Below are 27,566 nucleotides of genomic sequence, written 5' to 3' on the forward strand. Positions count from 1 at the left end.
TTTTCTCCTGAAGGAAGCTAGAGGTTTGATTATAGGTTGTATTCAGATTTTGTGCAAGATTTTTTTAAAGTGGTAATTATTGTATTTTAATGAATAAGCAATTTAAAATAAATATCATTCATTAAAATAATAGCTCAAGTCTCACAGTGGGCTTCACTTTGCTCAATTTTCTTGGTACACTAGGAAGAAAAAAAAGACTAACCTGAAAAATGTAATCAGGCTTGGAATACCCATCTGAAAGATGGGATGTGCCAGAGCACGTACCTTTTAAATGTACTAGAGAGTGACCTGGGTCATGCCAGAAATAGCTATTGGTTATAATGAAGATTTTTCTCTTATAAAGAAGAATTTCTTTTTGAATAAAAAAGTGTAATTTCACAACTTTGGAGAATGTTAGGGTTATGCCAAAGTGGATTAGAAATGAGAAATTTGGAAACTCTTGTTGCTGGCATATATGAGCCCTTGGCACCAGCAGCAATGAAGTTGGGCACAGTTTTGCTGCTTCAGACTGCCCATAGCCTCTTTCAATGGAGCAGGTGGTTCTGTGCGGATTTTGAAGGGGCTAATATAAAGGCAGCTTGTTTTCCCATGAGGCTATTCAGTAATGCTTGTTTTTCCTCAACTCTTCATTGACTGTCCTAAGTGAATAAAGGGCTATGCACTAGCTGAGGATGTCTTTTGAGTCATGGAGATTCAGAGAGCTTTTGTTTAGATGGGATTTTGAATCAGTGGTTTTTGAATTGATTTGGGCTATAATCAGCTGGCTTGCTTCAGGTTATTTTGATTATCTTAATGATTGGACAACGTGCAGCCAGTCTAGCTTTGAGAGTTTCTTAGCAGTTGGTCTTTCTGATTGAAAAAAAAAAAAAAAAAAAGATTTGAATTTATCTCAGAGCTCATCTGTCCAGTTTCTTTCTTTATTTGCTCCTAGCTATTCACATCATGCAAAATGAAACATTGCTTTGATACATTTCATTTTCCTGTTTGAATAAATGAGGTGACCATATTTCTTTTTGGATTATTTTTAAAAGCCATTTAGATTCACTAGAGAAATATAAATGACTATATCTATTTAACAGAACCACATAGGTTTGCTTCTATGTTGTAATCAATTAGATTTTAAGCTCCTTGGAGGCAAGGACTGTGGCTTATTTTTCTTTGTCTTTCTTTGTATCTGGCACAACAATAGGGGCTAATATAAACACTTTAAGCTTTTCAAAGGGTTTGTGTGTGTTATCTCGTTTCATCCTCAAAACAACCCCGTGAGGTGCCATTATTAATCAACTGATACCCATTTATTAACTATTTCCTACATTCCAGGAATTGTACTAAGCACTGGGGATACAAAAAAAGAGTAAAAGAGTCTCTGCCCTCAGAGAACTTACAATCTAATGGATGAGACAACATATAAACAAATGTATATGAGGCAAGCTATATCAGGATAAAAAAGAAACAAAGAAGGAAGGTGGTGAAATTAAGAGAGATTGGGGAAAACTCCCAGTGGAAGGTAGGATTTTAGTTGCTACTTAAAGGAAGCTAGAATTTGTCATTTGTCAATTTGCTTCCACACAGACTGAGGCTGTTGAACATGCCCAAATCATGTTTAGATTATCTGGTGAATCCATTCCCTGATGTTGAACATTCCCTGGAGTGCATAAGTGCAGTTGTAAAGTGGCTAGACAAAGAATTACATGTGTTAATTAAATTGGTCTTTCAAGGGAAGCATTTATATACTAAGTAAAGTAGCTGTAGAGGGGTGACAATTAAAAGAAGGTGAAATCTGCTGGTAACAGGTTGAGATGCTCCTTCGGCCTTGTTAACATCCAAGTACTTGCTCTTCATCTGTTACCAGACTCTGCTTAACAGAGTAGCTTTGGGACTCTACAGCAGGAGCTTTTGCGCATGTGCAGAAGGGAACAATGAACATGTCCATGATTCAGGGTTCTTTTTATCCTTTTGTACTAAAAGATAATCATTTATTAGTTGATGTGAAATTTTCCACTTTTATTTTATTATTGTATTTATTATGCGTTATATGTTTTATATGTCATTGCATATTTATATATATTCATTATAAGTATTAGTTTATTTTTTAAGTATCTAGAAAGCAAGTCAGAATCTCTGAATATAACACTGTGTTAGAGAATAAAGGACATGTGAAATTTAAATATGTGAAAATTCACAGATTTTGTTTAAAACCAGTACAGGTCTTACCTTAAAGTATTTTTCTGTAGTCCCAAAGTCCTTAAATTTGGCTTATTTATAATTCCAGTTTAATTTATTTGCTATCAAATTCTAGCTTCTCATGAGGATCTCTACATTCTAGAGAGGTTTCCCTAATTAAGATTAGTTTAGGTCCATTGTCGTCCTCATAGAGCCTGGGGCAAAGCTCCCTAATAAAGTATAATTTAGGGTCAGCAGATTAACCTTTCCTTTCAAGATAAAATATTCCATTATTTTTGTCTGTAGACTTTGGATGCCACTTTTTTTTTTTTTTTTTTTTCCCCTCCAAGAAGAGTATTTCTTTAGGAAAATTCAAGATGATACCTTGAACCAGAGATTCCAGCTCCTTTTTTCAAGGAGAGTAACTGGCATACATTGCTTATTGTTACTTGGTTCCACAAAAATTCTATGTTAGGCAAATAAGAACAGAATGGGGGTGGGAGGTGGGGGAGTTAATCTCAAAGGGAAAAAAATGTCATAAATATGAGCAATTTTCTTGGATGATCAAAATTCAGACTCTAAAAGTTTAAAAGAAAATTTCCCAAGACTTGAGAATAGTGAATTATTAACCATAGCATCCAAATTCAGTGGAAAAAGGGAGTAAGGGAAGTAAGGAAAAGGAGCCAGGATAGTTGGTACTTTCTTGGAGGAAGACCCAGATCCTTGGAGGACCCAGGTGATGAAAGGAAGAAATGACTGACTTTTTTTTTTTTTTCTTTTTTTAAGATATGTTTATGGTTTCTTTGACTTAGAAAGAAGGCAGACAAGACCCCTCCTCTTCCTCCCTCCTCCTCCAGCTAGGAGCAGAGGGCTATTTGGAGTAGCAGTGCAGTCAAGAGGCTGTGAAGCCTCTTGTGGAGCATGGCTTATAGCACTGAAAAGAAAAGGATAGGTGTTTGACTAGTAAGATTCAACTCCATGTTCAGATAATGAGAGAAACCTCTTTACTAATGAAGCTCTCACTATTTCTAATCTAACTAAAATTATTTTTTGGAAAGTTCCCTTCTAATGTATGTATTCAGCCATCAAAATACAATGTCTCAAATTCTTTAAATTTTATTTTAATTCTTATTTTTTCATGTGTGTGGGTGGATGGAAATAGAAGGAATGTCTATCCACTTAACAATTTCCCATTCAATGGAAATAAATCAAACTCTTGCCTGTTTTTTTTTTTTTTTTTTTTTTTTTTGGTACTTTCTATCTGAAATCTTCCACACCTTCAGTGTTTTCTTGCCTTAAGCTTTATCCCTCCATCTTATAATTTTTCCAAGAATGGAATTTCCATGAAAAGAATTGGTTTGGTTTGACTCAGTTTGAGGTCAATGTGACATTTTGTCCTTCTTCCAAGATTATATTGAGATTTCTCTCTCTCTCTCTCTCTCTCTCTCTCTCTCTCTCTCTCTCTCTCTCTCTCTCTCTTTCTCTCTCCCCCCCCCTTCTCTTTTTCTTTCTCTCTGTCTCTGTTTCTCTCATTTATTAAAAGCCAGTCTCTCTCTATCCTCTCTTTCTCTCTGTCTCTGTCTCTCACACTTATTAGAAGCCAGATGGTTTTATCTGGCTTTCCTGGCCAATAGCCGACCTCTTGGCAGTCTTATGAGTTCATGGTTTCCACTTTGATTATACTAAATACACACATTCTTCATATTGGATTCCAATTGTATAATTATTTCAAATCTTGATAAATTACTTCTTTAATTTACTTTAATAATTTTCTGGTCCATGTATCAACTTTGTTTAGAGCTTTGGATACTGACTTATAGATCTGTTAACTAAAGACAGCTGCAGGAGAATGGATATTGTAAGCTAAATCAATCTCCAGATGTTAATTATATTTAAATATTTGTACTTAATTAACCAAATTTATTTGTACATAATCAAGTTGAAATTTGGGGAGATAGTGATTTGGAGCACTCTTTCCTATGGGTTGTTAATAATTAGCAATTCTTTTGAGAAGTTTGTGTTTATATCCTTTGACTACTTATCTATTGGAGAATGACTTTTGTTGACATATATATACATATATGTATGTATATATATAGATACATATATGACAGGTATATAAACATACATGTGTGTATATTTATTATATATGTGCACAAATGTATAATATTGCTTAGATACCAAACCCTTGTTAGAGAAGTTTGATAGATTCAAATGTTTTCCCATTCAACCATTTCCCTTAATTTTATTTTAATTTGTGCAACAATTTTTGTTTGTGTAGATGATTTTCAGTTTCTTATAATGAAAGGTTTTTTTTTTTTTTTTTTGGAGGGGGGTCTATATTTTGTCTTTTATAATTGCCTCTATACATTATTCAGTTAAAATTCATTTCCTACTCATACCTGTGAGAGATAAAGATTCTGCTTCTCTTTTATAGCATGATCTTTAAATTAAAGTCTTGTATACTTTTAGAATGCATTATGAAATATGGCTTAAGGTGTTGCTCTAAGCCTAACATCTGCCGGATTGTGTTGAATTTTTCCCAGCAATTTTTTTTTTTAATTCCAATGAGTTCTTTCGTAAATAATTTACATTTTCTGATTTATAGAACACTGGCTAATTGAATTCCATTGTTTCTGATTCTCCCTTGTTTGGCCTCAATGATTTCTAAGGCTCCTTTGAAGTCTGAAATTCTGTGAGTGGTCTGTCTTTCATGGATCTCTGGTTGCCAGTTTTTGTATAGTTCCAGCTACCAAAATCTCAAATGGCTTCTACAAGTAGTTAGTTTTAGAGACAATTTGGATATCCAGCATGTAGGCACAAATGAGCATTGCCTGTGAAAACAGAGGAAAGCTTCTCATGCACATCTTTAGGATCTGTGGTGCCATTTTCTTTTTTATCCCAGGAATCAATATTAAGAACAATATTTGGATGGTTTTTCATTGTTTTAGGTTCTTCTGCCCTTGGAAACAAACCCAGAGGCATAATGTAAACCTTCTGGTAAACAGATAATAATCCATAAAAAGGACATTGCCAGAAGGCTTTTCAGAATTCTCTTAAATTAGGTTTTTCTTTTAATTATCTAGTTACCCTTTAGAAGTTTGGAGCAATCCCATTTCTTTATCAACATGTCCCTTGTTAGTTCAGCTAGGTCCAGGATCATGGTTCTACAGTTTTTAGTTAATTTCAAGGCAGCTAAAATTCACACCTCCTCCCTTTCCTCCTCCATCTCCGCCCCCATTCCTAGGGGAAAGCATTAAGAATGTTAATGTATTCAAAACTGGCTTGTCTTTGGAGAAATATAATTGAATATTTTCAGATAAAATAACTTTTTGTTTTTATTTTATTTTATTCTGAATTTAAGAAATAAAACAAGTTTTTTCCATAATATAATAGAATAGAAAATAAAAGATGATTTATAAGATTTCATGTGTATCAGGGTTAGGGTGCATATACTGTAATAAGAATCCTCTTACTGATTTGTGGAGTAGGATATTGTAATAAGGGTTTGATGAGAGTTAGGTAAGGGGTACCTGAATGAAATTAGGATTAATTGAGGTCTAGTGGCAGGTTCAGGGTACAGGGAGGCAAATAGAGCTCTCCTGCAACCCCTTTGGATTCAGCGCAAGGATACAGAGTTAAATGAGGTCTAGTAGCTGCGCAGAGTCCCCTGAAAAGGAATTTACAGACCGGAAAACCTAGATTAATAAAAGAGGTTTATTTGGGTTTGGAAGTAAGGGTAAAGGTAGAAAGACAGCAGGGCTAGAGCTGGTTCTGGATGCACAGGAACCCTGACATGGCCAGAGTAAGGATGCCATGTTTGGGGCTCCAGGGTTCCCCTTTTTATAATGGGGGCTTTTGGTAATCTTGGAGGTAGGTGAAGTCCCAGGCTCCTGGCTGGTTTCAGCCAGGGTTAGAATTGAATAGAATTCAATGGGTTTTTAGATAAAGAACTTTTTTTGCTGGGGGTGGGGGTTGGGAAAACCTGAGCATTTCATTAGAGTGGGGACTGGGACAGCCCAAGTTAACTCAGATCCATTGGGGGCTGGGAAAGCCTAGATATTTCCCATTGGGATTCATGGGGCTGGGAATTAGAAAGGAATCTTTAACCCCTATCAGGTTTGCTCCTTATTATCATGATCTTTCATGAGTTCTGACCACTTACTAAATTCCTGACCATTTTCAGCAGCTGACATACCTGCAGAAATTATTTTTAACTTATCTGTGTGGTACAGTGGACTTGCTTTCAAATCATTCCATTGAGGATTGTTTGACTTTGGGCAAATCATTTAAGTTCCTCATCTGTAAAATGTAAGGGTGGGGAGTCAGATTAGATAGCTCTGCAATTTCATTCTAGGATTTGTATGCTTTAATCATTTTGTATTTTGTATTTTTTTTTGCTTGTTTTGAGGCAATCAGGTTAAGCGACTTGCCCAGGTCTTGTACAGCTAGTAAGTGACTGAGGCCAGATCTAAATTCAGATTCTCCTGACTCCAGGGTCAGTATTCTGTCCATTGTACTTCCTAGTTGCCTCTTTCCAGCTTTATGGAAGTTAGGGGGAGAGAAAGGTTCATTACAAATGCAGTGTAAAGAGCAATGATTAGGGTAAGGAGCCATGGAGTGATGGATATGGAACTGTGCTAATCTTTAACCAACATGTTGTGCTCTCAAGTCAGAACTTCTGAGTTCAGGCTGGAGTAACAAGGACAAGGTTAAAATGAAGACAAGCAGTCATAGGATCATAAATGTAGAGACATTTAGGACACTTACTCTATGCCTCTCATTTCTTAGATAACAAAACCTAAATGTAGAAGGTTAAAGTCACTTCTCTAAGTTAATACTGATAGTAAGTAGCAGATTAAGGATTCTATCTCTGGTTCCTTGATTCCAAGTTTAGATCATTATACAATCCTTCCCTCTCACACTCATTGAAACTAGATTCAACTGATGGTTTATGCTTTAGGTATCAGATTCTTATTCCTTAAGAAGCATCATTCCATGGGATGACTTAGATGGTGCTACATAGACAGGTTTATGACCTTCCCAATTTGTGGATACTGAAAGAAGTCAATAATGTTAAAAAATAGGATCCTGTCCACCGATGCTTAAATAGCTTCAGCGGCAAATTCATGAGTTGCTGAAGTTAAAGAAAATTTATCACCTAGTTACCACTCTGCTGGTGATGAGCTTTGCTAAATTTATCTAGGTTTTAGATGGGCAGAGATGGTTTGAACGGGATCTATACTCAAAGCCTTTTCAGCTTGGGAAAACCTGTTAGAACTTGTGTTCCACTGGCATAGCCAATGCTGCCTCAATGAGACTTTGGAGTAATACTATGGTGGAGATTCCATCAAGTCAATTCAATTTATTAATTGAGTACCTACTATGTGAAAAGACAAATGTGGGCTGAATATTAATATTATTTTATACATATATATTATATTATATTGTAAAATAATATAAATATATAATAAAATATAAAATAATATTAATATCCAGCCCACATTTGCTCTTTCACATAGAGGGTATAGTAATATATATATTTATACTACTATATGTATATGGTAGTATAAATATAATATATAATATATAATTTATATATATGTATTTATATAAATTATATATAATATATATAATATTTATATGCTTATTGTAAATATATATATAATAAATATATAATATTTATATATTATTTATAATATAATATTATTAAATAGAAATACAGCTGGTTGAATAACCCTATCCCCAAAGTGTTGATTAGTGGATTTGTTTCAACTTGTAGGGAGGTTTCCTACAAGTATAGAAATACAGCTGATTGAATAACCCTATCCTCGAAGTGTTGATTAGTGGATTTGTTTCAACTTGTGGGAAGGTTTCCAGTCATGTCCCACTCAGTTTAATGCTTAGACTTATACTTTTTAATATCATTGTCAAGCTAACTTTTTCTTCACTAAGCCACTCTATAAATATAAATGATAATACTTTATTTATTGAAGCAGTTAGGTAGTACAATGGATAGAGCTCTGGGACTAGAATCAAGAAGACCTGAGTTCAAATCTGGTCTCAGATATATCTAGCCATGTGACTCTGGGCAAGTCACTTAACCCTATTTGAGTCAACTGCAAAATGAGCTGGAGACGGAACTGGAAAACTATTCTATTGTCTTTTTGCCAAGAAAACCCCAAGTGGATCATTAAAGAGTTGGACATGACTGAAATGAATGAATAACAACAACAAAATGTATATAATATTTACTATGTGCCAGGTACTGTACTACACTCATTGAAGATATATCATTTGATCCTCACAACAATCCTGGGGGGTATTATTATTCTATTTGTACAGAAGAGTTAAGTAACCTGCCAGGGCAACATGGTGTCTGTCTGTGGATAGATATGAACTCCAGTAGTAGTATACAAAAATACTGCTTTCTTGCTATCTTACAACCATCTTGACTTCCTTTAAAATCTACTTGTCTGCTCACACCAATATTTCTTGTCTTAGAAATGCCCACAATCTTTTTTTTTTTTTTTAATAATAGCTTTTTATTTTTTCCAGATATAAGCAAAAATAGTTTTCACATTCCCCTTTGCAATACCTTGTGTTTTAAAATTTTCTCCCTCCCTTCCCTCCTGCCCCCTCTCCTAAAATTCAAGCAATCAGGTACAGGTTAAACATGTGCAATTCTTTTAAACATAATTCCATATTTGTCATGCGACATAAGAAAAAAATCAGATCAAAGAAAAAACCAAGCAAGTAAACAAATAAACAACAATATAAACAGCTGAAAATACTATTCATTGATTCACATTCAGTGTTCTTAGTTTTCTCTCTGAATGTGAGTGGCATTTTCCATCCAAATCTATTTGAATTGCTTTGAACCACTTCATTGTGCAAAGAGCCAATTCCATCATAGTTGATCCTCACATAATCTTGTTACTGTGTACAATGTTCTCTTGGTTCTGTTCACTTCACTCAGCGTCAGTTCAAGTAAGTCTTTCCGGACTCATCATTTCTTATAGAACAATAATATTCCATTCCATTCATATATCATAACTTATTCAATCATTCCCCAACTGATGGGCATCCATTCAATTTTCAGTTCCTTGCCACCACTAAAAGGGCTGCCACAAACATTTTTGCACATGTAGCTCAGAAATGCCTGCAATTTTGAGTGGGACTGGAGTGGGAGTGTAGAGCAGGAACATGAGTACAAAGGTGACCTCTGACAGACCAGAGTCAGATATGTGGCATTATTCCTTCCAGGGGATTCACTAAACAGTTTAAGAAACATAGACTTCTTTAAATAGACTTCCCTTTGCAGAAGATGTTAGCCACTAAGGAATAGATCACTTTCAACTGCATTCAGAAGTGTCAGATACTGATGGTGCAATAGATAGACAGTTAGACTTATAGTCAGGAAACTTGGATTTGAAGTTTGCCTCAGCTGCATATCTATCTATATATATATATATATATATAATGGTACTGACCATTAGCAACTTCTTTTCCCACATCTATAAAATGAGACTGTTAAACTAGATGAATTCTTAAATATCTTCCAATTTTAGATAAAATATTCTAAATTGGTACATCATATAATTCCTTGCTTTCCCTTCTGCTGTCTTTTCAAACACCTTATTCATTCACTCATTCGTTTATTTATTTAGTAATGCATCTCTATAATCCAAGATATGCAGTCTGAAAAATCATCATGCTATGAAAAAATCATCCACATAAAAACCACAAAGTTATGGGGAAAATGGGATTAGGAATGCAATACTTAAAAACTTCCCAGTGAATATAAAACAACTAACACTGAAAGTGGTAGCATAGTTTTATACATGTTAAATGTTTAATAAGTAAATGAATACTATAATAAATAGTGGTGACCTCTTCAGCCTATGACCTCATTTCCTTAGGTTTTAGAGCTACAAAAAGGAGACCATCCTGGGAATGGATTGAGGACTCTGTCCATGGCAGAAATGGAAAAGTCTTGGTGGAGTGTGTGACTGTGGACCAGTCCTCCTGGTCCACCAAAACTCCTAGTGCACCAGAAGATAAATAACAGATATAACAATTTCCCTTGAAAAAGATCTAGTTTGCTTATAAAGATGGGTATCATAAAGGTTGTGATTTATAAGTTTGTGTCTCCAGATACAAAGACAAAAAGAAAACAGTTCCTGCCTTCAGAGAACTTGAATTCTGTTCAAGGAGACAACATATATACATATGCTATACTAAGAAAAAAAAAAATATATATATATATGTATATATATATATAAATTAAGGGGAATAAAATAGGAGGAAATTCCAAAAGAATGGGATATAACCAAATATTTACCATCATTTCTGCTACTGGCCAACTACTTTTCCACCTTCTTCTTCTTAAATAACCTTTTAGTTACCTGACTGGAGAAACTGGGACAATAACACCTGAGGATGGATACTAGTAGTTAAGGGAAATGAGATTCAAACCAATTAGTTTTACTACTGATGAAAACTTATTCAGAAAAAAAAGGTTAAGAGAAAACTGAATCTTTAAAAAAAATAACTAGATTTAAGATCCTCTATAGAATTATTCTATACAGGTGAGTGAACTATTTGTCAGACACATCCTTTAAGACCTAAAGCCTGCTCTGAACTAAACACAGGTTTACATTTGTCTGAGAAATGCTTCTAGTTAAGGATATGGGGCAAGGAAATCAACAATGGCAAATAGGAGAAGGAAAAAACAAAACAAAACAAAACAAACATTTTTGAGCTCAGGCTTCCATGCAATTCCATGCCTTTACTTTTGTAAATTAACAGTACTGAACCTTATTTTTCTAATCTCCATATACAGGAGTTAGCCAATTCAGTGTGATCTAGTCTTCATTTCCATAAAAAAAAATAAACCTCTGAAGCAGTTGTTTCAATTAAGAGGAATGTATCAAAAGGCCTAGGAGGGACAACCAATAAATTATTTTTAAAGAATGCTAGGAACACAGCCAATTCAGTCAAAAACATGTAGCCTATTTTCCCAGTAAGGCACATTTCCATGAATGATTAAGTATTTTACCAAAACAATATTTATAGAACATTTGTACAGCAGGAGATGCTCAGTGAAACATTGTTCTCTTAGTTTTTGATGTCTAGTTTAGTTTCTCTTCAAGTTATTGGTTGAGATTTAGTGTCTAGCTTTAGAAAGCAAGGTGAGGTGCTTTGATTTAATGGACACTATTATTCAATGCAATAAAATGACAAGGCTTCCCCTCCCTCCAAACAAAAGGTAATGAAACCTGGTCATTTGTTTTGTGTCCAAAATAATTAATAATGGTAAGCACACAATGCTTTTGTATATCATCTCATTGAATCAAGGTTTCTTCAACTGGAATCTGTGTTTTTTTTTTTTAATTAATTTTAATAAACTATTTTAATAGAATTGGTTTTCTTTCTGTGTCTTATTTTATGCATTTAAAAACATTCTGAGAAGGGGTTCATGGACTCCATCATACTATTAAAGGAGGGCATGAAACAAAATAAAAAAACATTAATTATATCTTATATTATATCCTCCCAACCCTGACAGGTAGGTGCTATTTTTATCCCCATTTTTCCAGATGGGGAAACTGAAGCAGAGTTAAATGACTTGCCCAGCGAGACAAGTAAGTTTCTGGGGCAGGATTCAAACAGAGATATCTTCCATATTCCCCAGCACTGTATTCACTGCTAAATGTTTCTCTGGTTATTTCAGTTTTCTTATCTTTATTTTTTCCTCAATAGAATTTTATTTTTTCAAATACAGGTAAAGTACTTTTTAACATTCATTTTTGTAAGATTTGTTTTCCAAATTTTTTCTCCTTCCCTCCCTTAACTCCCCCTTCCTTAAGAAAACAAGTAATTTGATATTGGCTAAACATGTGCAATCCTTTAAAATATATTTCAATATTTGTCATATTGTGCAAGAAAAATCAGACCAAAAGGGAGAAAAGTCATAAGAAAGAAAAAGCCAAAAAAAAAAAAAAAAAAAGAAAAAAGGTGAAAATACTATGCTTCAATCCGCATTCAGTCTCCATCGTTCTCTTTCTGGATATGGATGGCATTTTCCATCACAAGTGTAATAAAATTGTATTGAATCACCACATTGTTGAGAAAAGCTAAGTCTCTCAGAGTTAATCATCATATAATCTTGTTACTGTGTACAATGTTCTCCTAGTTCTACTCACTTCACTTAGCACCAACTCATGTACTTTCCAGGCTCTGATGAATGTGAATTTAAAGAGACCCAACCCACAGATCCGGTTTCATGATGTAAAGAGCTTCAGTATGTCAGAAACTTATATAATCCATTTATACATGTATTCATAAATAAATGAATATATATTTATATTTGTACATGTTATGTAACCCTGGAGCATGTTGTAAGCACTCCCCTATATTTTGAAAACAGATGACCGTATGTTAAGAATATTATAGGTTGGTAGGTATGTAACAAGATCTTATTAAACAATTATTATGTGCCCTCCATGGTGTTAAGTGGTAAGAGTACAAACACAACAACAAAAGATAGTTCCTGCTTTCAAGGAGCTTACTTTCTAATGGGGGAAGATACCACAGGAAATGGAACTAAGAAGGAAAGTAGAAGGCAAATACTGAGTCTGAAGCACAAGGAGGGAAATGAAAATGACTGGTATTTCCTCCAATTTCCTCCAAAGGAGGCTGCTGGGAGGAACTCATATCATTTCTCACCAGGCTGGGTTTCTTTGGATTTTCTCTATCACACCTCAAAAACCTCTGCATCTTGGAAGATAGAATCATACCTCATCAGTCCCAGCTTTTCCTGGGACCCCCTCCTTCAGCTTCCTTTTGAGTAAAAGGTAAACTTCTTGAGGATACAGATTGCCTTTTTGCTTTTCTTTGTATTTCCCACTGTCTGTCTAGCAATGTCCTTGGACAAGTAGGAGCTTAATAAGTATTGACTGACAGTGGGGGAAAAAAGGGTATGAGTGGAGGGATATCCCAGCATGAGAAGAGCCCAGGAGCTAAGGAAAGTTTCAGGGTGAGAAGGCAGTTAAAGCATTGTAGTGAGTAGAAGGGATACTTTCATTGAATGAAAGACTGAATGTGAAATTTCATCAACTAACTCCTTTGGGCTTTCACATTTAATTTTTAAAAAGTAAATACAATTTCATTTCATTCACTAGTATTTGTATGAAAGACAAACCATACTTTACTAAAAGTGGAAAGCTTAGTTTCCCAAGGTTCTTTAGCAGCTATTTTTGAATTCTGCCTTCCCATCCAGTGCGATTTTAAAGCCAGATGTGTAGGAATAACTATCACCTGCTTGACAAGAGGTACCTCTTCTCTAGAGTTTGAGTTTAATTTGGCTGCTCTAGCCTGGATCTGATGACAGCTTTCATTATCACTTTCTCTTCCTAATCTGAAACATGTTAAGTATGTGCTCAGAAACCGCAGGAACTCAAATACAATAGTTGTCTCAATCAGACCTTTTCCCAATATTCATTCTGCTCATTTTTTTTTTCCAGACTCACTTTTTGAATGTGGTAGACATGCTCACTCACCATAACTCAAAGGGTATTAACAGCTCATGCCATGTATCATGGAATTAGGTGATATAGGGATAGAAAAAGATATTGAAGGTTTCTTGTATTTTATAAATATTAGAAAGAAAAAAAAAAGAAGAAAGGAAGGAAGAAAGAAAAGCACATATTCAAGCTTCGAATTATAAGATATAAACTCCATTAATGATCAATTTGGCCTGAATGGTTAGGGTAAGTTTCTTGGAAGATTAGGTCTTGGGTTTGGTTTTGAAGGATGAATAGATTTAGTATTGTAAGAAAGAAGTGGGGAGGATGTTCCAACTAGAAAAAAACAGCATGGGGAATATCAAGGTAGTAGAATTGAGCTTGACAAGAGTGTGGATAATTTCATTTAAGTAATCCAAGGACAAATATCAGACTGAAGAGTCTGGAATCAATAGGTAGGCAACAGACAACCATTGTAATTAAATGAATAGGTGGGTATAATATTGAATAATAGGTTAGAATAATAAAATTTACAGTAGGAAAGAATAAGAAGAGATAATCTGATTTATGTTGTCTTAAGTAAGATAATAGGTCACCTGCATTGTGTAGATTAGGTGAAGTTTCTAAAAGTTAAGATCATCTAGAAAATTGGTATTTCAGGAAAATTATTTTAGCAGTAGTATGAAGGATAGATTAAAGGTAGAATATAATATCTACATGGATATCTAGTCACTTAATCACTCTGGGTCTCAGTTTCCTCAGCTGTAGAGTAAGCTGTTTGGATCAGATGACTTCAAAGGTCTCTTTTAGTTCAAAATCTATAATCCTGTGACCCCTTAGAATGCTATCTTCAATAATCCAGATGTGAGGGGATGAAGGCCTGAACTAAATTGGTTGGCAACAGCAGAGGAAGGTTTGGATTTGAGAGAAAAGGCATATTCACAACTATTGCTATGCCCATTTGTTCCTCTATATTTGTGACAGAAAGTTGTTAATATCAAATGTAATATTAACTGACACTCTTTTAATCATCCTAGAAACATTAGAATTCCAGTAGTGTCTTGGAATTCATATCTTTAAGATAGTGTTGATTAGTTTGAGCTGAATCATTCCTTAAGTCTCTACCCTAAAACTTTTCCTTGCAGACGGGATTTTTTTATGTCCTTACCCTTCCATTTGAATTTCTGGCATGTAGGATAAAATATCAGAAGGAAGTGCTCTTTCTTGTTCAAATTCCTGAGGGCAGCTGGCATCTCAGGACCAAGCCTACTACCTCTTCCCCCACTCTTCCACAAAGCCTAAAAAACCTTCCTCGTGGGTCTCTGGGTTGAGATATCCCTTGTGCTCTATATTTATGGGACATTCTCCAAGCTGGCCTGTTTGCTACCTTGTTATCTCAATTAAAGACTCTTTATTTCTCAACTCATAACTGATTTATTTCAGGACTTGACATTTCTTTTGTATGAATTCCTCTTGTTCATTTTAGAATAGACACAATACAGTACAGTACACAAGTGGGCACATGACCAATTCTTTACATACTTTCCCTTAAGGACTTGTGGTACCTGTCTCAATCCTTGAAAAAAAGCAAGGTATAATCATCAAATATTTCTTTACCATCCATCCTAAGTCCTACTGTACCTCTCACTGTCTTAGATTATTTTATGTGTCATATCACAACTGGTTCCACCTGGCCCTTTAAGAGCCTAATTAATCACTAAATATAGTCCATAAGTTGCTCTTTGCAACCCCTGCATGTATCTTCCCCCCCACTGTGTGATGCCATCTGGTGCTGTAAACTCAGTTTCTGTGCTCCCTTTTTAAAGAGCCAGATTCGATGCATTCTAAATCAAGAATGTTGTGTAATTTCATAACTTCTGGGACCAAGAAAAGATTTGAATCTAATGCCTCCTTGTGGATGGATTCAGCATAACTATAGCATGATATGCCATTTCCTCAACTGACCTCAACTTTTTTTTTTTTTTCCTCTATTTTAAAATTTCTTTTTTCCTCAAGTAAAGGAATTTAAGTAAGCCTTTACCAACAACTGGCTCTTTCCCTTCTATATTTTTGTCTAGTTTGCTATTGATAGACTGTAGGAAACCCAAACTTAATAAACTTTCCTCTCTCACTCCAGTTGAATTTATATTAGGGTACTAAAACAACTGTTCAGAAATAAAAAATAAATAAAAGAGCCAAAAGTAATGTTCTGACTAGCATTTCTCTTACTTCCACTCACAATTCACTAACTAATTCAGTCTTGAACACTAATCTTCTGTGGGAGCTGAACACATTGGTGCCAGGAAGCACTTCAGTGAAGAATCTCCCTATGGGCAGCAAGATTTCCATTGGTTCTCAGGTCCCAGCAATCTTTGAGTGTTATGGGGTAAGGAAATGAATATTGCCGGATGAAATGCATGGTACCTTTCTGTGTCTTTTCCTAAATATATGATTCTTCTTCCCTACTTTCAGTGTTCTTGGCTGTTGGCAGATAGATCATCAGCCTGGTTGGAAAGGGAAGGTAATTTTGTGATCTGCCTATTGCCTACCTCATCACTGGCACACATCATTCTTCCCTGTGGCTTCAGGAAGGATTTAGAGGAAGGCTCCCTACCTGCCTAAGCATTCTCTGCTCTTTTCCTCGCCTGTTGTGATGATTCCATTCTGTACAAGGGAAGGGTGGGAGAGGGGAAGAAGGCAAGAGGCACAAGAGAGTTAAGATTACATGAAAGTGATCATAATTTCCTAGGCAGAGACTCAAACCATCCCTCATTTTAGCTATTGTAGTTATGTTACTATTTCTACTCTAGAATTCAACAATCATTTATTACCCTGCAACTCTGCACAGAGCTCCCAAGGCACATATAACTTGTATGTGTCTTTCCTAGATAAGGCTATTGCTGGTCCATCATATTATATGTAACTATATCTGCTCAAAACCATAGTTCACATATATTTTCTAAGTCAACTGGAGGACAAACTTAGTTCAAAGCTAAGATGTTCAGTGAAATGGTATGGTAAGAAAGCAATAATTAAATATCTTCCTTATGCATTTGGATCACTCTCTTATGAATACCTTCACTGTCAGTGGGAACAGTAGATATACCTACTGAATATATATGGCCATGACATAGAGGGTAACATGGAGAGAAAATATGTGGCCACTGGATCAAAGGAGAGAATACTTATGGTCAAGGAGCATGTATATTGGAAGAGCAACTCTGGAGTGGTTGGCCATTTCCTTCTATATTTCATTTTATAGATGAGGCATATAGGGATAAATGCCTTGTTTAGGGTCAAACAGCTAGTAAGTGTCCAAGGCCAGATTTAAACTCAGGAAGATGAATATTCTTGACCTCTGACCTAGCACTCTAACCATTGTACTACCTAACTGCCACCATTACTATATACCTAAATACCTAATAAAAATTTTCAGCATATTGTACTCTTCCCAGTAAGTTTATTCCTTGCTGCTCTTGCCTGGTGTACAATTTCTGTATAATGCTTAATATTTGCTTGACATGTGGCCGTAATATATAGTCTGTGTAGGATGCTACTCCCTATAGTTCTTGTGTGGCTGCTGCTTAATGTTGTTCTTTTGCACCCAGGATTCTGTCAAGTATAATTCCACTCGCTTTGACTTAGGGTTAGACATTCCTTCCACATTTGTGCTTAATTTCTAGTTGCTAAACTATACCTTATCACTATCAGTTTAGAAGCTTTCCTTGCAACAAGCTTCAAAAATCTCTGAGTTTTGTTAACCAGTTTCCAAAATCCATTTCTTATTAATCCATGCAAATGAATGGGAGTAGGGGAAGAAATACACCAAACAAAAATTAGATGAGGGGATAAAGTCCTTTTCTTATACTTACCCTTAATGTGCACATATGGTAGCCATAACAAGCTACATTATATGTAGAAAGTGCTTAGCTTTGTATGGCAAGGACCATACATTCTACTAGGGGATTCAGTATGTACATACATATATACACATACACACACACACACAGATTTTAAAACAAATAAATAAACAAAGAAATATGAGTAGAAAGAGATTAATAACAACTAAGGGTCCAGAAGTATCCTTAGGACTCTAACAATATTGCTGAGGGGTTGTGGAAGTGGATTTAAAATGGTATAGCTTATATGAGCTTTATATGAATTGTACTTCCAGCCATAATTATCAGTCAATACAATTTAACCATCAAGATTCAAGTGGCTTTTAGAAACAGGTATTTACTAATGTGGTAAATGTAGTTAATATAAAACATGTCTCCACTGTCTTCCCCCTTCATTTTTTGTGACAGTTTCCTACATGTAAATATAAAGTCCAAATTAAATTGTGCTCAAGTTTATAGAACATATGCTATAAAACGGTACCTTGCGGCACTTGGTAATCCTTTTGTTGGAGTCCTCCACAGATATATAGCATAACTTTTCTCATGAATTCTTTGTGGGAGTTCAAAGTATTATTCCTCCTGTCAAAGCAAGTGTGGGGGAGAAAATCTGGAGTTTTCCTTCTTTCCTTCTTAGGAATTTAGCTATAATGCTCTTTCCTTACCTCTTGCTTGAATCTCTGAAGCCCAAACTTTCTTGATATCATTTAGACCCATAGGATCAATTTCTTCAGCCAATTGAAATATACTCCTTATGTATTCAGTTGATCAACTGAGTTGATAAAGGACTTTTTTCACTGTTAGTCTAATGTCTATAATTGATTTATTCCACAGAGAATTATTCTCACCCAGTTAAGCTTTACTTCTTAACATTTTAAATGGTTTTGGATAACTAGATATGTTTAATCAATCTCAACCCTTATACTGATATGTGTACTTATTATCACTGCCATTAGAAAATAAGCTTTTTTGCCAGTAGGGATTGTTTCAATCATTTTTTTTTTATACCCCAGAAGCTTAACACAGTATCTGGCACATAGTATTTAATAAATTCTTGTGGACTGATTGATCCTTGAGGCAATAAGGACTGAAAATTTTTGAACATAGTTCAGTCAACTGTGCAGTGTGTACAAATCCAAAGTAAGAAGCATTTATTGTTATAAATATTGCAAGGAAAATGCCCTTAAGTGAAGGCATAGACCTGATCTCCCCTTCTCTCCCCTTTCCTCTTGTCTTCCATCCTCTTACAAATGGTTATATGCAACACGTGCACTAAAATGCTACGACCTGTTTATGTCAAATGAACGATCTCTTTGTACAAAGACATAGTACAGCAATGTCAGTAATCAAATCTTTGAGCACATTTAAAGTAGCCTTGGGACATTGGTCTGTGGAATTCTCACACTGATGAAATCACAGGCCCTTGGAGAAGATATTTGTCTTCTTTCTATACCAACAGTAATGAAAGGATTGAAAGAGGCAGGATGATGTGATGAAGACATCTGTTGCCAGGAATGTTGAAGTACATCTGTAATTCCAGTTACAGAGAGGCAAAGATGAGCAGACAGCTTGAAAGCTCAGGAATTCTGAGCTTCAAGAGACGAAAGCCAATTAGCTATTCACACTAAGTCTGGCACTAATATGGTAAACCCACAGAAGGGAGTGATTGAAGATGGGGCTGTTTTATAAGAGGCAAACTGACCTGAGGAAGTTAACAGAAGGGTAACTTTAAGAAAATTGCTATTTTGAGCAAAGGGATCCCTCCATTACTGAGGATAATCAATAGATGACTAACAAATATTTTTCCCTTATTCAAAAATTTTTATGAATCTATCATTCCTTCTCATACTACTCCTTTAGCAAACTGGCTTTGAAAACAAAACTTTTTAAATTTTTTTTCTCTTTTTCAAGGAATCGCCCAAAGATGCACAGCTATCAAGTATCACTTTTCTCAGCCAATCCGTTTGCGAAACATTCCCTTTAATTTGACCAAGACAATCCAACAAGATGAATGGCACCTGCTCCGTAAGTATCTATCAAAAAGGTGTTCCACAAGAAGCAGAGACTTCCTAAAGGAGATTTTGTTCTTTCCAGAGCCTAACCTTGATTACACCTAGCAACAATTCCACAGTAGATGTTGGCAGCAAGAAATGGTGCAGTGGATGTTTGCCCTTGGGACCCAATCACATCTAGTAGAAGCTGACGAAACTAATTCTGCGTAAAGAGAATTTGACTTGTTTACCAATTGAGCCAGTGCATATACATTTACATCTCTCTCTGTCTTCTAACACAGAGACAGACAGAGACAGAGAGACAGAGTGAGAAACAGGAGAAAGAGAAAGAAAAGAGAGAAAGACAGAGGTAGAGTTACAGTGAGAAACAGAGACAGAGAGACAGAGTGAGAAACAGGAGAAAGAGAAAGAAAAGAGAGAAAGACAGAGGTAGAGTTACAGTGAGAAACAGAGACAGGGAGACAGAGTGAGAAACAGGAGAAAGAGAAAGAAAAGAGAGAAAGACAGAGGTAGAGTTACAGTGAGAAACAGAGACAGGGAGACAGAGTGAGAAACAGGAGAAAGAGAAAGAAAAGAGAGAAAGACAGAGGTAGAGTTACAGTGAGAAACAGAGACAGGGAGAGAAAAAGTGTGTGTGTTGTGTGTGTGTGTGTGTGTGTGTGTGTGTGTGTGTGTGTGTGTGTGTGTGAGAGAGAGAGAGAGAGAGACAGAGAGACAGAGAGAGAGAGACAGAGAGAGACAGAGAGAGACAGAGACACAGAGAGAGAGACACTGAGAGAGGAGACAAAGAGACAAACAGAGAGAAGAGAGAAAAAAAAGACAGACTGAGAAACAGAAACAGAAACAAAGAGACACAAAGAGATAAGAGACAAAAAGACAGACTGAGAGACAGAGAGAAGAAAGATAGAGATAGAGGAGAGACAGAGACAGAAAAAGAAAGATAAAAAGAGACAGACACACAGAGATACACACAACACTGAGATAGAGAGAGAAGAGACAAAGACAGAGAGAAGAGAAATAAAAAGACTGAGAGATAGAAACAGAAAAAGAAAGACAAAGAGAAACAGACAGAGACACACATAGAGAAGAGACAGAGAGACAACACAAAGCTACACAGAAAGAGATCTGGAGATAGACAAAGAGACACAGAGACAGAGAGTCACAGAGAGACAGACCCAGAGAGCAAGAGAAATAGACAGAGAAAGACAGAGATATACAGAGAGAGATAAAGAGAAGTGACAGAGACAGAGACAGAGAGATAGAGAGAAGACAGAGATAGAGAGACAGAGAAACAGAGATAGAGAAGAGAAAAATCACAACATTCTTGTTCTGTTGCTGGGATTGTGTTTCTTTGTTTTATTTTTATAAACCAAGTTTGAGGCATTGAGTGAGAAGAAATAATCACCCATGTCTAACCCAGTAGTTAGGCATGTTTTTAATTTGCTTATACAATTTTTTTTTTTTTTTTTTTTTTTTATCCTCTACTCTTCTCTCAAGTCTGTACATCTGCTCAAATGTCCCTGTGAATGTATGTCAGTAATTTTCTGGGGAGGAGCTGTAGGTATCTGCATGTCTCTAAGGCAGCAATTATCTTTTTCCTCATCAGGAAAACACATTAGAACACCAGAAATAATCCCATCACATTTAGGAAGCTGAATGAGGTAGAAAATCCTCCATGATGATAGCTATCAGGTAGCAGTAGCAGATTAGATGGCTTTTTAAGGAAATATTTAAAGCAAACATAAGACTTAAACAGTTTACTAATGAACACAACTACAGGGACAAGTCTTGTTTGTTGTTGTTAGTCAGTAAACATTTATTAAACTTCCACTATGTGCCAGGTGATGTGCTAAACCTTGAAGATCTAAAGAAAAGGTAAACTATTGTATAAAAACTAATCAAGTGGAAATCCTGAATCAGAACAAGTCTAAGGAATTCAGCTTTGTATTTTCTTTCCATGCCACTTAAATTGGAATATTGAGTGGTTTTACATATATATATATATATATATATATTTATATAATATCTAAAATCTGTAATCATTAGGAATTTGAAGTCATAACAGTAAGAATTAAATATGTCCTATTTCTAAATGCTAAGATGTCTTGAAAATTCCTTGAGATATCTGACTTTTAATCATCTTTTCTCAGCAAATCAAAGATGAATACTTATCTAAATGGTTTTCATGTCTTAATTCTTTAAGAGCAGATTTATGAGTTGCTTTGATAATTTTTACCATTGAATCATGCAGACATCACTAGCAAGAGCTAGACTAAGAACAGCATCCTGATGAGGAAATTATCTATTCATTCTGTTTATTCCCTTTTAGCCCAGTGTGATTTCTTCAAGTTTTTCTTTTATTGGTCATTTCTTTAGTCTTGTCTGATCCTGTAGTAATTTTTTATTTTGACAGACATACTGGAATGGTTTGCCATTTCTTTCTCCAGTTCATTTTACAAATGATAAAACTGAGGTAAATGGGGTTAAATAGTTTGCCCAAAGTTAAACAACTAGTAAGTGTCTAAGGTTGAATTTGAACTGAGTCTTCCTGACTGTCATCAGAACCATCTATCTGCCTACATTCTTGGAGTGCTTTCTTGTACCATTATAGACTGAGGATTTTTTTTCCCATTGAAAAAAAGATTTTATGAAATCTCTTTCCCTAAAGGATCAGTTTCTCTCCTTAAAGGAAGCACTTAAATTGCTGCCATCTGGAATAGTGCTGACCAATTTTACAGCATAAATTGCTGCTTTTGTATTAGCAACCCTGACATGAGTAGTAGCAAGGTCAATTAAATAGATAGAGGAGCCGGCCTCTGGGTCAGGAAGACCTGATTTCAAGAACCTCCTCTGCTTCTTACACTGGCTTTGTGACCTTGAGTTGTTAGCTAAACTTTTAGTGCAGAAAATCACTGAAGATACATTCATTGTCTCTATATTCACTATTCTGATGGACAATTCTCTAAGGTTGTAAGGTGCAAAATAGTTGCCAGTCTACATTACTAGAATTTACTCACTGGGAGTTTCTGCACTAATTAGATCACAAGCTTGGATTGAAATGTGTTTCAGGTTAACCCATTCTTCCTTTAAGCCCAGCTTTCTATAGGAATCCTTTTCTGACTTGATTTAAAATATTGAGTGCAGTCAAGAGACGTGGTGGGTATTTCTACATCACCTACTCCCATTTCTATGTTTATTTCCCTTTTGCTCTTTTGAAGTTTTCAGAAAGGGGGCTTTTTAACCTTTCCTTGCCCCATGGCTTACAAATCTTAAAAGTCATCCCCTAGGAAGGTAATGGCATGATTCCCTTCAATATCTGTATTAAGCTCTTCCTTATTTCATATCTATAGTCCAGAAGCATTAAATACTCTGTTCTATTTCTCTTCTGGTACCAGACTTACGAAGAATCACAGCAGGTTTCCTGGGAATGGCTGCAGCTGTACTCCTCTGCGGCTGCATTGTTGCCACTGTCAGTTTCTTTTGGGAGGAAAGTCTTACCCAGCACGTTGCAGGACTGCTTTTCCTTATGACAGGTATGGTGAAAATATCCCCTCTCTTCTACCCATGATAGGTGAACCATATAGTTTTCTTGGCTCCTCCAGCAGTTACTGTCTAAGCTCCAGATTCTTAAACTGGTTTGTGAGGTCACAAAATTATGATTTATTGTTAGCAAATGTTGGGTTTGTTTACTATTTTATATATACCTGATATATATATATGTATATATCTGATATATCTATATTTATATTTATAGATATATAGATATATAGATATATATCTAAACATTTCTCAGGCCAAAAGGAGTCAGAGTTGGAAAAAATTTAAGAAACCCTGGTCTAAGTAATGATCTTTGTTTTGGAGCTTCCCAATGACAGTTGTTAGATAAAAAAATATTAAGAGATGTCTGTCATTTCAGTAAAAGTCACATCAAGCAAAGAAAATGAAAAGGCCAGAAAATAAACCCTATTCTTTTCTCTTAAGACTGGAGTGGTCATTGGTTATAAAGGGACACTAACATAGTGTAACTAGAGCTGCAAAAGGTCACTTTCATTAATGGAAAATCCATTCAAAATCTGGGTGCTACTGAATATGAGTTATTATGATCATCATTTGGCTTCTAGAATAATGCATTTTGTGTTAAATAATTAATAATACTTTACTTTTATTTAACACTTTTTAGTAATTAAATGCTTCCACATAATTTATCTCACCTGATTCTTACCATAGTTCTATGCATGGATAAGAAAGGTTTCATCCTTTTGACGAAGAAACAAAAGTTTGACAAGATTAAATGACTTGGCAATTCATCAATCCCGTATTTAAATCCAAGTTCTTCAGATTTTAAGTTTTGTCCATCTTTACTATCTTTTATCACTGTACATAGTTATTCTTAGACTTGAATTCAGAGAATACGATTTATTATCTTCATTTGTGTATAGGGATATTAGAATGAATAATATCAAATGAGGAAATTGGTTCTTGGGCATTTTCTCTCCACTGGATAAAATAGTAGATGAGTTTTAAGATTAGATCAGATTGTCATCAAGGCAGAGAGAATGAAATTAATTGCTGTAGAGTCCAGAATTTCTCTCAGGGAATTCTCACATCTTTCTGGATCCCTTTAGATTTTAGATAACATCTTTTTGGTTCATGGTCTTATATTACGGGGAAGCCAAATTCATCTTCTATGGCTAATCTAAGGAAGACAGTTGTTAATGAAAGAAGAAGGATTTGACTGGCTTGACTATTCTCCACTCCTAACTCCTCTCCAAGTGTATAGGCCATCTGGAAAAGAAAAATCATTGTCATCTGAACTGTCTTCCTGTCATGACTAGGGGGCCAAAATGGTCTAATTTGACATTAGTGAAGAATAGTGTATTTCTTTTACAGCTCTTCATGTAATAGTTGATGCATTAATGAAGCATTTTTAGTGAGTGGGCCAATTAATAGTTCCTTAAAATATACTTGATATCAGAAAATAATTACATTTGCCACAGACATATAGTCATTTAGAATGAGCTTGTTTCAACTTCCCTGGAGTTTCATAATTTAAACTAATTCCACTGTAGAATGTGTGTATATGTGTGTGTGTGTGTATTTGTACATCTTTTCTTCCAAAATCAGAAAATGAAATTTCTCACATGATTTGAGTAGGCTATAGAATACTGTAAGTCTTTAGTTGTTCCGGAGAAACCCAGAGTCTTTCTTAACTAAAAGCTGCTTGGTCACCCTTGGTTGCCCCAGGCCAGGAGCTCATCTGCAGCTGAGCTATTCCAGGTCTTGAGAACTGATAGTAGCCATGGCTAACACAGATGTGATTCTTCCAACATTGGACTGGCATTATAGCCAAAGTAGTATTTAGTGACCCTTCATAACCATCTTCTCTGCTTCTCCCTCTACCTTCCCCTGCAGTTGTGCTATAATTGAAGCAGGCACTTTTGTAGCATCAGTGGTTGAGATTAAAAGCATCATCCTACATGGAGAGAGCTTGAACCAATTTCACAAAGGAAGGAGGAAAACAGCTGTTAGCAGGGACAGAATAGCCTCCATGCCCACAATGGGAAGCACTTGGGCTAAGAGGATGATATCTACAATCTAATCAAAGACCCCCATCCACCCACCTAGAACTTCAGGGCTTCAACCTTATCTGCCATCTGAGACAGTAATGAGCTAGGATGGTACCAATGGGACATGTCCTGTTATCTACATTAAATGTAGTAAAATGAAGGTATTTTCTAAATTACCTGATAGGGGGTTGAAATGCAGAGCAGGGAAGTAGGATGAAGAATATGAAAGTATTCCCTAATAGTATCATTCCATCATGAGCTGAAAATAGGGAGATGGATTGTTTCAGCTTTGTTTTGTTTTTGCTTCCCCAGATCTGTGCTGATCTGAACAGAAGCGGAAGCAGAAGAAAGTTAGTTAGCATTCTAGCTCCCAGGGTTTGGGTTAGGAGGAAGAAGCCTTTCAAATCCCTTGTTTGAGGGGAGTTGGGAACTTCTGTAACTCAGATGCAAAAGGATTCTGTGCCCTTGGGATTTTTAATTGTGACAGAAACAAAATAATTTAAATTTACTAACTATAAAATGGGGATAATAATAGCACCTACAACACAGGGTTGTTTTAAGGAACAAATTAGATATCCTAGGAGAATGCTTTGCAAACCTTTAAGTGTTTTATAAATGCTATCTCTTATATCCAATATTTCTCTCATGGAGGATTATAGATTTAGATCTGGAAAGGATCATTTAACGCATCTAATTAAATCCTCTTGAAGAAGGGACCCCAAAACTCTAAAAATCCGTTAAGAAGAAAATCTCCTCAACTCTGCCTCAATGAGTGACCTGCCCAAGGGAAGCAAGACCTTTTCATTCTGTTATCTAGGTGGGACTGATTCTAGTCCTTAGGAAAAGAATTCCAACTCTATTCAAGAAACTCATTCTATTCAAATTCCAGCTCAAGCTGAAACCCAGCTAGAAGAGCCAACTTGGGACTCCACCCACTAGACCCCTAGAGCTTGTAGCCAAAGCTCCTATTATAAAAGAGCCAAACTAAAATCCTCTCTTTGCAGAGGTTCTAAACATGCCATGCTATGCCATGCTAGGCTATGCCATGCTATGCCAAATAGGCCTCTGCCCACTGGAGTAATATTCTTTTCCAGTACCTTCTGCTCTTTATCCTCACCTATTTCCCTATCCAGACTTTATGACTCTGTCAGGATTTCTAACCTTACTTCCCAATCCCTATAATAAACCTCTTTTAATCAATCTAGGTTTTCGGGTCTGTAAACTCCTTTACAGAGAACCTCTGTGTCGCCAGAAGGGAGTTCCCCAAAACTCCCTATCCTTGCACCAAATCCCAAGGGGGTGCAGGGGAGCCAAACCTCTCCATTTGGTTTTTTGAATCCCAAACCTGCCATTAGACCTTATCATTTAATTCCCTGACTATCAGAAACCCTAATCTCATTTTCGTTCCTTAAATCTAGACCTTATCATTTGGTTTCCTATTAAAGGGAACCCCAAAACCTGAAGCTCATCACTTTCTTCTTTGAAGATGAGAAAACTGACTTCCAGGGAAGATGCAACTTGGAAAAATAATCACAGAAGCTATTTCAGAGGCAAGATTTTGAACCCAGGATCTATGAGTAGGCAGGTCACTGCACCTCCTTCCCAGGCATTTTTGGGCCATGATGCAGTAAATAAATAAACTGTACCCCTCTTTCAGATACCCCTTTATACATTATGTTCCCCTTTCCTGACCAAAGTGTGTAAATGCCCTGAAGGCAGGAAATGTTTATCTTGCTTATATTTGTATTCTAATCACTTAGCACAGTGCCTGACATACCACAAAAACTCAATAAAATGTTTATGTTAATTTCAATACAATTTTGCAAATCTAACAGAGATATATGTTTTATATATGTGTGTGTGTGTGTGTGTATGTTTTTCCAAAGGTTGAACCCTTTTCTTTTTTCACTTCTTTGGCCATCCACCTTACCTTAAGGGAGAGTTCTCACTCACTGCCTGACTGGATTCTTTCCTTCTCAGAATTTAGTCTTAGGGCCCACTTTCAAAACCTGATATATCGAGATAATCCCACTCATGGGAGAAAATAATACACACATTCCACACATTCAGTGTAAATATTCAGTGTTGACTGTACACATTTAGTAATGGAAAATATGAGTGAAATGGGGGGGGGCAGGGATATATCTGACTCAAGCAGTAAAGTTAAGAAATGTCACTAACTGCCTGAATCAGCCTGACACCCACAAATTACTAAAGCTAAATTTAGCTACTTTTAGATAGAGGGTCTTGATTTTTATCCTATGTCTGTTTATTAGCAGAATCTTCAGTGGAAGAATTTCAGTGTTATGTCAGCATACTATGTTAAAATGGAAAGTTTTTTTTTTTAAATGTGTGTCAGATTTTTAGTCTTTGTTTTATTCTTTACAGACAGCTTCTAAT

At 35.8% G+C, this 27,566-nt stretch overlaps 1 protein-coding gene across 3 annotated transcripts in view; it reads left to right on the top strand.

Moving 5' to 3' along the window:
* Window positions 1-27,566, top strand: part of TMEM178A (transmembrane protein 178A) — a 107,540-nt gene that overhangs the window by 39,546 nt on the left and 40,428 nt on the right. For all 3 annotated transcript variants that reach the window (XM_074286657.1, XM_074286658.1, XM_074286656.1), the window contains exons 2-3: window positions 19,499-19,612; window positions 22,995-23,132. In XM_074286657.1, coding sequence (XP_074142758.1) covers window positions 19,499-19,612; window positions 22,995-23,132 — 252 coding nt within the window. The remainder of the gene's footprint in view (window positions 1-19,498; window positions 19,613-22,994; window positions 23,133-27,566) is intronic.

Source organism: Sminthopsis crassicaudata, chromosome 2 (genome assembly GCF_048593235.1).
Source record: "Sminthopsis crassicaudata isolate SCR6 chromosome 2, ASM4859323v1, whole genome shotgun sequence".
In the NCBI taxonomy this organism is placed as follows: Eukaryota; Metazoa; Chordata; class Mammalia; order Dasyuromorphia; family Dasyuridae; genus Sminthopsis; species Sminthopsis crassicaudata.